The sequence below is a fragment of the Atheta coriaria genome, unplaced genomic scaffold (genome assembly GCF_025399875.1).
Source record: "Atheta coriaria isolate IRGN ID8LTWV9N9 unplaced genomic scaffold, Caltech_Dcor_3.1 hic_scaffold_10_pilon, whole genome shotgun sequence".
In the NCBI taxonomy this organism is placed as follows: Eukaryota; Metazoa; Arthropoda; class Insecta; order Coleoptera; family Staphylinidae; genus Dalotia; species Dalotia coriaria.
Genome location: NW_027045452.1, coordinates 7,543,206 through 7,555,222, shown reverse-complemented (window position 1 = coordinate 7,555,222; position 12,017 = coordinate 7,543,206). Strand labels below are relative to the sequence as shown.

General features: G+C 34.0%; 2 protein-coding genes across 2 annotated transcripts in view; both read left to right on the top strand.

The window, feature by feature from the left end:
- The first annotated feature begins 6,288 nt into the window (after positions 1-6,288).
- The window catches only part of LOC135800180 (monocarboxylate transporter 12-like), a 50,194-nt gene continuing 44,465 nt past the window's right edge, over positions 6,289-12,017 (top strand). The window contains exons 1-4 of the mRNA XM_065313333.1: positions 6,289-6,472; positions 7,352-7,664; positions 7,934-8,232; positions 8,382-8,547. Of these exons, the coding sequence (XP_065169405.1) occupies positions 6,326-6,472; positions 7,352-7,664; positions 7,934-8,232; positions 8,382-8,547 (925 nt within the window). The 5' untranslated portion in view covers positions 6,289-6,325. The remainder of the gene's footprint in view (positions 6,473-7,351; positions 7,665-7,933; positions 8,233-8,381; positions 8,548-12,017) is intronic.
- LOC135800512 (rho-related protein racB-like) lies at positions 10,630-11,807 on the top strand. Its single transcript, XM_065313769.1, has 4 exons — positions 10,630-11,020; positions 11,119-11,233; positions 11,287-11,404; positions 11,516-11,807. Exons 1-4 carry the CDS (start codon positions 10,800-10,802, stop codon positions 11,719-11,721), a joined length of 660 nt encoding a protein of 219 aa, XP_065169841.1. The 5' UTR covers positions 10,630-10,799; the 3' UTR covers positions 11,722-11,807.

The window sequence follows — 12,017 nt, the reverse complement described above, 5'->3', positions numbered from 1 at the left end:
TTGTAGTAACATTGCAAATGTCGACACGAAAACACTCTTTTCACCTTTCCACCTCCGCCGCACCCAAAAATTCGCCGCGTATTTTTTGCGCGCCCGCATTGTTTCCACGCTCTTCGGGCCTCTCCCACTACGACAACACGTCGTAAAATGTTTTATGTACGTCCGCGACGCTTTTCTCCGTTTGTTTTTGCGATTTCCTTAGTTACACCTTGCGCTGGACCGCTGCGTATGAAAAATAAACGCCGCGCGTAAAGTGATAAAGTACATTTTTGGTCGGACGTATAATTTTATTGCGCCGCGAATTTATGCACGCGAATGGGATAAACGGCCGCGTCGGGGTGGTTTTGTGTCCGGTACTTACTTAAACGTTTTTCTAGAGGGCGCTTAAACTTTTACGTTGTTTACAAGAAAAAAAAATTATATTTTTTGAAGTTGCTCAATATTTAAATACGCAATTTTTATCAAATTTTTTAATGTAATATTTTATTAACTAAAAAGATTTTTTTGTGTAATTGTATGTTTGTTCCTCTTTCACGCAAAAACTGTTGAAGCAATTTTGATAAAACTTTTCAGTTTTATAGATTATTAAGTAAAATAAGATATAGGCTACTTTTTATCGCAAAAAAATGATTAAAAGGATTAAAAATAGGGGATGAAAGTTAATATAATGATTTTGTCAATAAAAATAGAAAAAATTTTGAGTTTTAAAGTTAAATTAAGTATTTAAAAAAAAAGGTAAGGTAAAAAAACAAAAAAAAACTGATATATTTAACAAAATTGAAAAATACCGGTATTTAAACAAAAAAATACCGGTAGGGTGACTGCACCAGTAACAAACCAATTAAGCGACATTTTGAAAGTAATTTTGATATTGTGACTCAATTATTACAACAATCATTACAAAAAAAGAATTACATACTCCTTGTCTACCATAGAATCATGTAGCTTATTCAAATTTTCTTAATAGCTGTTACGTTTTTGGTTATTTAACAATAAATGTGGAAAATCGCAATGTGCCTAAGGTTGACCAGACTGTACCAGCAGTAGACCAGACGTTGAGCCAATAGTGAACCACTCCTTTTTATGTAATAATCATTACAACTTTTAATCAGTCTACAAGTTTCAAGTAATATTTAAATGCTTCAAGGCTCATAATGTTGTTAACTAATTTAAAAACTAGATAATTAACAAAAAGTTGTATCACTTACACAAGTGTCATAGTTATAACACAATATTTATGAATTAACATGAACCAAAAAATATAAAATAAATCAAAATAAATAGAAAACCATGAAAGTACTTCGGAAAAAAATATTATTTATTATTGTATTAACTTTATTTTATTTATGACCGTAGTGTGGGGTATGTTGTATTTTTGACATATTTCTCTAATTTTCGCACCTTTATTTAATTCATTTATCGCTTCTAACACATTTTTCTCCTTATAGTTAAAAAATGTTCTTTTTGGTGGCATTGTGTATAAAAAAATGTAGGTGGTCAGTTATTGGAATAAATCCGTGGTACAGATACTATCAGTAGTAAACCACTGGTCTACAACTGGAACATTGTGAATAATGGTATTCTTTTTGTTATAATATTTTATTGCAACATAAAGTAAACCTACATGTAAGAGAAAAAAGAAAAAAAATATCAAAAAGCTAAATCACCAGTTGTAGACCAAATGGTATATTACTGGAAAATCATTCAATTCGTGTTCCAGTAGTTTACCAATGGCGATTATTGATTTAAATTAGCATTTTCAGATTAAATAAAACGTAATATTAATACTTTACAGTGCATAGTACGCAATTGATTAGAAAAGCGGTTACAGAAATTGATATAAACAAAGATTTAAACAGATTTAAGAAAACTTTCCGTCGACGTGTCGCTTATTAGAATGGCCGCTCGAAACGAAGTGCACGATTGTTGTTACGAATTTTGCTTTAAAAACTGATGTGGATGGCGAATTTGTCGGTTTTTTTAACAACTATATGATTCGTAGAAGTACGGACGTTCTATCAAATATAAAAAAAGTGGCGGAAAATTCGACAGAACGTTAATATTTTAATGTGAAAGTGGAAATGGTGCACTACTGGTACCTGGTGCGGCACTGGTGCACCCACCCTATACCGAAAAAAATACCGGTATTTCCTACACCTAGTACTATATATTTTGAATACCTCCGTATATGTAAAAATGGTGATATTTTTCACTTCACTTCAAGTGGAATTTATTGCCTCGGCATTAAATTTTGATACATAAAATGCACAACATGCACTCCATTCCTTATTCTTCTCTGTTCTTCTATTTTCTTTGCTTTTTATTTTTTTACTTGACCTCTCTCCAGTTTTACTATTTGTAGTAACATTGCAAATGTCGACACGAAAACACTCTTTTCACCTTTCCACCTCCGGCGCGCCCAAAAATTCGCCGCGTATTTTTTGCGCGCCCGCATTGTTTCCACGCTCTTCGAGCCTCTCCCACTACGACAACACGTCGTAAAATGTTTTATGTACGTCCGCGACGTTTTTCTCCGTTTGTTTTTGCGATTTCCTTAGTTACACCTTGCGCTGGACCACTGCGTATGAAAAATAAACGCCGCGCGTAAAGTGATAAAGTACATTTTTGGTCGGACGTATAATTTTATTGCGCCGCGAATTTATGCACGCGAATGGGATAAACGGCCGCGTCGGGGTGGTTTTGTGTCCGGTACTTACTTAAACGTTTTTCTAGAGGGCGCTTAAACTTTTATCGTTGTTTACAAGAAAAAAAATTATATTTTTTGAAGTTGCTCAATATTTAAATAAAAAAATTTTTAAATTTTTTAATTATATATTTTATTTGTTCCTCTTTCACGCAAAAACTATTGATGCAATTTTGATAAAACTTTTCAGTTTTATATATTATTAAGTAAAATAAGATATAGGCTACTTTTTGTCGCAAAAATTTGATTTAAAGGGTTAAAAATAGGGGATGAAAGTTGATATAATGATTTTGTCAATAAAAATAGAAAAATTTGGAGTTTTAAGGTTGAATTATTTTAAAAAATAATAATATTTACAAAAATAAACAAGTTTTCACTAATATTACAATTCAAATGTCATTTTTTAAATTTAATTGTATGTTTGTTCATCTTTTACGCAAAAACTGCTGAAGAAATTTTGATAAAACTTTTCAGTTTTATAGATTATTAAGTAAAATAAGATATAGGCTACTTTTGTCGCAAAAATTTGATATAAAGGGTTAAAAATAGGGGATGAAAATTAATGTAATGATTTTGTCAATAAAAATAGAAAAATTTGGAGTTTTAAGGTTGAATTATTTTAAAAAATAATAATATTTACAAAAATAAACAAGTTTTAACTAATATTACAATTCAAATGTCATTTTTTTAGTTTAATTGTATGTTTGTTCATCTTTTACGCAAAAACGACTTAAGCAATTTTGATAAAACTTTTCAATATTATAGTTTATTAATCAATATAAGATATAGACTGCTTTTTGTTGCAAAACCTAACCTCAAAAGGTGTTAAATTAAGGATTAAAGTTAGTTTAATCATGTTCGACACATAAATTATCTAAAAAACAAGAAAAAAACAAATTTTTATTAAAACCTATTTACTTCATGCAAATACTTAATAAAACTAAATAAAACGCATAAACGCAATGTTTATGAATGTTGTGAATACCCATTCAAGCAAGTGCTTTGTAGAATATTGAATTTATTAGCATGCCTTCACGCCAATGTTCGGAATTACCGCTTACATCCCTTATAACACGGATATCCTCGTCGCAACGATCTCAAGTAGCCAAAGCGCGCAGCATCGCGTTACAAAGCATACAAGCACACTGCTGCTGCGCTCATACACTGGTTTTCCGGCTGCCGGAGAAAAGCAATAGACCTCTCCGCCAAGAATGCATTACGCTGCATCAATTTCGGCCGGCGCCCTTTCGTTTTACGAGCGCGCTGCAGTTTCGGAGTCGAAGATCGTAAACCACGCTATCGCTCTACTCGTACAAGCTTCTTCTCGTGGCGGCGTCGATTCGTTTAGGCCGCGAATCGAAAAGCGTAAAAACTTGCAAGCACTGCACCAGAAACGCAACTAACCTCAAAATCTTGGGAAATAAAATTACTGACAGTGGATAAGTAAAGATCATGCTTGAAAATTGCAGGAAATAAGAAACCGGAAAACCGGAAAACATAAGACGCAAAGATAATTTTAAGAAAATAAAGTTACCAAGAGTGGATAAGTAAAAATCTAAACCAAAAAATGACAAAAATTGCAAACCGGAAAACCGGAAATCAATAGATGTAAAGCATTTATTCTCAAAATTTATTAAAATAAAGTAAAAAATTAAAAATCATACCTAAAAATGATAAAAAATAGCAAACAGGAAAACAGGAAAACGGTTAGAAATTTTTTTATCAGCATTATTTTTATGAGGTCACAAACGTGCGCAATCTACAAGTTGTAGATTTTTAATTCCGCTTTGTGTGCACAGGAAAAATGCGCCGCGTCTAAACACTAAAATTTACATTTTAAACTCTGACGCAAATCTTCGAGTCCTTTGAGGCTTCAAAGTCAACGCGGAAATTATGCATTCACAAGTTAATTCCGTGCATTAAACACCGGAAACATCAAAAACGTAATATTTTACCAATACAAAGTGTTTTAAACCACCAAACCACTAAAAACACTTTTAATTTCAAAACACTTTGTATATACAAATCCTAGATAATAAAGAGAACAAGTTTCGGTGGTTTTCGCCCAAACTCTGCAGAATTCATATGTTTGCCGCCGTTTTCCGGCGTTGGTCTTTTCCGTTTTCCGCTTTTCCGTTTGGTGCGCTTTGTGCACTTTATGCAGTTAGCTCTGTTGCGGTGAGCGGGTGCGCGGGCGAGCATTAGTTGGCGAGTCTTGTAACACGCCGGAACCGGAAGTGCAAGACTGATGAATATGCAAAAACGAGGGTATCTTCGCGGCGAGTTGTAAAACGTATGAAACGTATGATTGTACGACGTGTACGACATGCAGCCAGTTGAGCTTTAAAGCTGCAAACAAGAGTCTCGTTTGTAAGTTGCACTGGTTGCATAATCTCAACAACTTTAAGTTTTAAATTTAATTCTATTTTAAGTTTACTTATTAAATGCAATTTTTTCTTTTTTTTAGAGAACCGGAAGTGAAAATATAAAACCGGATGTGAACTGATTTTTGTTAAAAAAATATTTTTAATTATTTTGTTATGAAAATATATTTTTTTAAAATGATAAAACCGGAATTTCGAAACCGGAAGTGACCGGAAGTGAGAATATTTTGTGTGAAAATTAATTTAAAACACTCAATATAATATCAAAGTTGGATTTGTTTGCAATTTTATCCCAATTTCCACCCAATTTTCTTGTCGATTGTTAAACTTTATGTTTTCGGCGCGTCGTTTGACGACAATTTGCGGTTTAGCCTAAATATAACGTTCATTGAAGGGTTTCCGACCTTTTCCGCACCTAAATTGCCGAAATTCCAAAACCGCCGACGCAAACTTCTAATAACAATAACGAATAACCGTTTGGCAAACACCTCGACGCCACTTCTAACGCGTCTTCATTCTTGTTTACGATGAAAACTTACTCCTTGATTCTTATTCATTGAAGCAGTCAAAGTCAGGGACGTTTCATGAATAACATTAATTTTGTTTTCATTCAAAAAAACAACAAAAAATCAAAAAATTAAATTAAATTCGAAGAAATAATAAATTAATATTATTTCTTTTTGTTACAGGTTAATCAACTAAATCAATTTCTAATGGTGTTAATCACGTGGTTGGATTTCTCTACGCAGCGTAAAAGTTTAAGTTTTGGCGTTTCTTTTACGGTTTACAATGCCGTCCAAGTTGCGCCGGCACGGGGCGAACGTGACGCGCGTACGCAATCGATTTCGCGAAATTGATCGCCGCGGGAATGCGAAATAATTACGCCAACTATTTGAACGCCCGCAAGAAACTTTGATTCAGTTTTGTTTCCACCGTAAACCAACAACAAACAATTGTAAAGAAGCTAAAAATAAATAAAAACAAAAATAAAATTAAAAAATCGAAAAAAGTTAAAATTTCATGAAAAAAATTGAATTTAAAAAAAAAAAGTGCGTGTTTAGCAATATTGTGATGCCGGAAATAAATTGGAGTGATTAATTCAAGTGCAATTGATTGGAATACAGAAATAATCTAAGATAAAAATAAGAAATAATAAAAGAAAGTGTGTCAGAAGGTAAAAAAGTAAAAAAGATCAAACTTGGCGGAAAAGTTGGGCGTAAAACTCGACAAGGTTGAAATGACGTTAAATCACAGTAAAACTTGGCCGGTCAGTACGCTGGCGGTCGTTCAATTACGCGTCGATCCGAATGGCCGGACGTACAGTACGCAATTCGACGCTGATCTTGTCACGGACTTCCAGATTCCTCAACAGGGTGAAAATGAGGTATGAACGAAATAAATATTGTCTATAATCAACAAAAAATGTTATTTATATATTATTACATGTTATTTTTCAAATTTTCTAAAACCGGAAGTGAAATAACAAAACCGGAAGTGGACAAATTTTACAATAATTTTATTAGTTTTGAATTTATTTTCGATGAAAAACAAAAAATAATAATTTAAAAACCGGAAATGTTCATTAAAATCATTCATAAATGATTTATTAATGTTTTTTGTGTTTTCATTTTGTTTATTGCTTTTTTCAACAAAAATTTGTTGCTGGCGATTGTTGAAATCTCCGAAATGAAAAAGTCTGCTGACAGCATAAAAAGTAACAAAAAAAAAATCAACATTAAATCGTGCGGAGATTTATGGCCAATTTTAAGTAAGGGGAATATTTTCCGCTTCCGGCGAATGTCAAACGTCAGCCGGCGTCAATCGACAACGGGCACAAAGCGCACTGCAACGCTCACGAAAGCAAATCGTCCGGAAACTTTTCCATCATGACATATCTAAAATTAAAACGTAGTTTCTATCATCGCATTATCAACAAAATTATTGTAATTTTAGTTATTATAATCAAGTAGTGTTTTGTCTGTAAATACTCCCAGTATAAATGGTCGCATGCCGGAAAACGCCAGTAACATAATTTCATAATTACACTCGCACGCTCGCTGCGACATTAATTTTAACGAGTTTTCGACTATTAATTCGAAACATCGCAACGAATCTTGAGCGCTTAACTACTCTAATTGCCTCGCAACTCGAAAATAACATTAATTTGTTTACAACTCAAAGAGACTCAAATTAAAGTGTTTCATTTCTAACGTAAAAACACTGAAATTCTAAAAAATGTAAATGTATTATTTATGTTTAACAGTTGAAAAATGACGAAGCAGGAAAACCGGAAGATGTCGGAACAACGAGCCACGAGAGACTGCCAAACGGCACAAGCAATGGCTGTGTGTCGGCGGCGGCGATCGGCGGCAAAAACGGCGGCGTTCTTACGCTGCCGCTCTCCCAGCGGCACGTCGAACTTTTTACCGTCCAGGAGCAAACGACGCGTGACCGCCCCGGCATCGTCTTGCGCCACCCGTACAAGAATACCGTGCGCACTGATACTGTATCCACGATTCTCGAACAGGATAATGATAACAACGATGTGGAATCTATTACGTCCGTTCCACAAGAAGGTAAAACAAAACAAACAAAAAAACAGAAAAAAATTAAAATTTCAAAATCAAAAAAATAGTTCAGATATTTAGTCATAGATGGCGTTGCAACTAAAAATGATTTTTTAATTTTTTATTTGTACTTTTAATGCGGTTTTTAAAGACAAAAAATTATACTTTAAACACGACCGTGAGTAAAGTACTTTACTCGTGACTAAAATGTCATTTAACGCACTTGATACATAATATATTATTTTATGAAGTTTTCTTCAATGTAATGTGTGTTGCAGATGTTAAAACCGATCAAAAATCAAAATATGAGAAATTTCATGTGTTGGCACTGGCAAAAATCGAAGAAACGAATGAAAGTGTCACCGTGAAGACTCCTACTGTAAAAGTAGAAAACTGGGATTTAATTTACAACGATCCTGTACTAAATGGCGGGCGGAAGTTGTGTCCGGCTTGCACGGCGGCAGCGGCTGCAAATGGTCAAGCTGCCACGTCCCCAATGGAACCCTACAAAGGGAGGAATTCTCCCGGTGATTACAATGACAGATTATTGGTGGATTTGCCACTGGACGCCCGCAAGGTCAGTAATCCTAACTATTTGACTCACAGAGAGTTTAATTAGGAAAGTTTTTGGAACTAAAATTTGTGTCGTTTGATATTATTGATCGTTTTTATAGGTTATGTAGTGTTGAATTTTAGATTAATATGTGATTTTGTTATATTTTGAAGGCGACTACATTGCGAAGACATTACTACCCCGAAGGCGGCTGGGGGTGGGTGATAATCACGTGCACGGTGTTGGTGCACGTGTTGAACGTGGGGCTGCAGTTGTCGTGCTCGCAGTTGGCGCCAGCAGGGGCGGAGAAGTTCAAGACGACGCAAGTGCACATTGCAGGTTAGTGGTTCATATTATTTTCCGGTTTTCCGGTGTGTAAAATGGTTTCGTGTATTTGTTAAAACACAAAAAGTAAATAATTTGTTCTGAACAAAAGAACAATTCACAAATTGCTTTGTTTTACAAACGTTTTGTACAAACGAACAAAACCGGAAAAAGCCTCAGGCTTTTGTTTTTTCTGTGGAAATCAGTGGAAAATAGGTGTTTTTTTTTTAAATTTTAATATAAAAATGTGTTAAAATTGTTTTTTTGATGTTTTAACCTCAAAATATTTAATTTAAATGGAAATATTTGAAAGAATTTGACTTTTCGAGATTGTAGTTATTGAAATTTCTTTGTAACCACCGCCAACAATAGATTCGGCTCAAAGTGAGCATGAGCATGGGAATATAAACGCAAAACGCAAAACGAAAAGGATGAAAAGCCGTAAAACTAGTTCAATAGAATGCAACCATTGTGAAGCTGGTTGCCTCTACAATCGAATCAAATTCGTGCGCATATCGCACCTAATAACGAACTCCAAACCTAACCTAATTCCACAGAATCCCAATGCAAATCCAAAAACCAAATTTTACACTTTCACATTCCCAATACAATCAAATCTAACCTAAAAATTACAATACATTAAAATTTAATTAATTAATAATCCATTAAAACGTTACACAAAACCAGAAAAAAAAAAAAAATAAAACAAAAGTCGCACACGAATGATGAAAAAGCACAAAAAAATAAACAAAGGTTAAATATAGGTAGCGTCCGGTTTTCGGAATTAGCTTGCATGCGACCGACCACAGCGGGTGCTATCATTGAACCATAATAACAATAAAAGTTCGACCCAGATACACGCCGCACGCTAAAAAACTCCACGAAACACAAAACGGAAACAAACTCATATATATTTTAAAACATCCAACAGCTCTCACTGTAGTATTAGTTGCCTATATTGATTTTCAAAACTTTAGCTTTCCCAAACACACTGTGTTGAATTAAAACGCGTAAATCGGGCACTTTTGTTGTGCATATTCCGTTATTGTATAAACTATAGCGTTTCCATTGTGTTGCGTTTTATTATTCAACCAATTGGCCTTCGTTCGTTTTCGTGTGTTTTGTATTTTCATGGCGGCCATGTGCATCTGCATGCCGCGGCCATTTTTATCCCGTAACTTGTCAGTCTACTTTACTACTATTTTACTACCGGTTATTACTTTTACGACTATTACACATATCTGGATGGATTTATAACAATGTAAAACATTTTAGTGAATTTTTTAATCGCTGGAAAAGATCATGAATCATTTTGATGAAGTTTTTATTTAATTTTTTATTTTTTGTGATTGTGGATAGGTATATTAGACTAGCATTCATCTGTGAATTGCATAGATGAATGGTCCAGCGGGTGCGGGTTTGGCAGGATATTCCTGATGTCGATTTATGACCGAAACATTTTCTCGCTCGCCGGATTTATTTCCTTTTTGCGCGTCGCATGACAACGGATATCAAGCGTAATGCAATCAGATTTTACCGTCACAATTGACAGAATTATTCTTTAGGACTTATTACATTACAATGAAGAACATTTTGTTAAAAACTTGAATCACAGATGGCGCTACTTACAAATTTAGTATGTTTTATATAAAAAAATAAAATATTATGTAAAATTGAAATTAGAGATAAAGACATTTTTGAGTTGAATATGTGTATATAAAAATACCGGTTTTAAAAAAAAAATACCGGTATTTCGGTATACCGGTTTTTTATGTTTCAAATACCGGTACAAATTTTTTTAATCCATATTTTGATACACCGGTAAAATTTGAATGCAAAACCGGTATTTGACCAAAAAATATTTGAAATAATATATATAATAATAATATATTAAAAAATTTACCGGTATTAATACCGGTATTTTCACCCCAAATTTAAAAATCTCATAAACAGATGGCCTTATTTACAAATCCAACAATTTTATCAAAAAAAAAATCCAATCCCGCTGTTTTTTAAAATCTTAGTCCCTCTTATGATTGTAATTGCGCACAAAGTACCCACTGTTGATAAGATAACACCGAAACCCATTTGAGCTAAACGTGTCACTCGCCAAACAGAATTATCACAATGCGAGATACTACAATCGTGGGAAAGTCCACAGCCTCTAGATAATCACGAGCATCGCTCTAATGAGGTGTGACTTTTGAGGTTATTTCACATCTATCCCACTAGTCAAAGTGTTAATTAAATTAAATCAGTGCACACAAATGAGTCGAAGACCATCAACAGGTAACAAATGGCCACATCGGTTCAGTAAGCGGAAATCATCACGTACAGGTGATGTGAATATGCAACCGAACGGCCATGAAAAGACCGAAGAAGAGCAAACCATACGTATCACTGTTGTGGGTGATGGTCACACCGGGAAGACGTGTTTACTCATCGGGTACAAAGATAAAGTGTATAATGATGTTTATATTCCTACTGTGTAAGTATTAAGAGAGAAAATTTGTTTTATTTGTGATTACGTCACATAATGTGGAGTATCAGATGTAATACTGTGTTTTATACACTGAAATGTTGTAGATTTGATTCGTATTCTATGAATATCCCTATAAACAACAAGAACTACAGATTAATCCTGCAGGACACAGCTGGGCAGGAAGATTATGATAACTTAAGACCGTTAGGTTATCCACAGGTATGTTGTTAATATAAAAACTTAAATTTTTGTTTATTGAGGTTATGTTGTAGACTGATGTGTTTATAATTTGCTACGCCATTGACAGAAAGGATTCTTATCAAAATGTTGAGTTTAAATGGGCTAAAGAAGTGCGTCATTACTTAAAAAAGTGTAAAATTATTTTAGTTGGTAAGTGTAGTCGGAAACACAACTAACGCCATCTATCAATCAATCACTAAAGTTTTATTTTTATTTTTATTTTGATTCATAACCTTTATTAATATAATAAATATATTTTAGGTACAAAATGTGACATGAGAGATTCAATCGCAAATTCTTTAAATTTCCAAGATGGATTAAACATGGCTGAAAAAATCCGCGCTGATGATTTCATAGAATGTTCCGCTAAGGAGATGTACAATGTGGATCAGGTGTTTAGCATGGCGATGATGGCGTGCGTACAGAAACCTGCAATGCGGAAACAGAGCAAATGCGTTTTATTTTAAGTTTTATTATTTTATTATTTTATTATTATATTTATAGTAATAGTAAAAGTAATGGATGTGTGTACGATTAAATATTATCAGTTGAACGTTGTTTTAATTGCGTTCCGTGGTGATTGTCATCTGTTTTCGAATGCTTTGGACGTCGCCTTGCCTAAATCCGGACCGGGGGACATTTAATGGCATTAAAAGAAACGATCGCGCGCGCGGAAATTAGATTTGCGATCTTTGCTCGAAGGAAAACTACCAACTACGCCAAGAAATCACTGATTTCGCCCTTCGATTCGCCTCCCACGCGG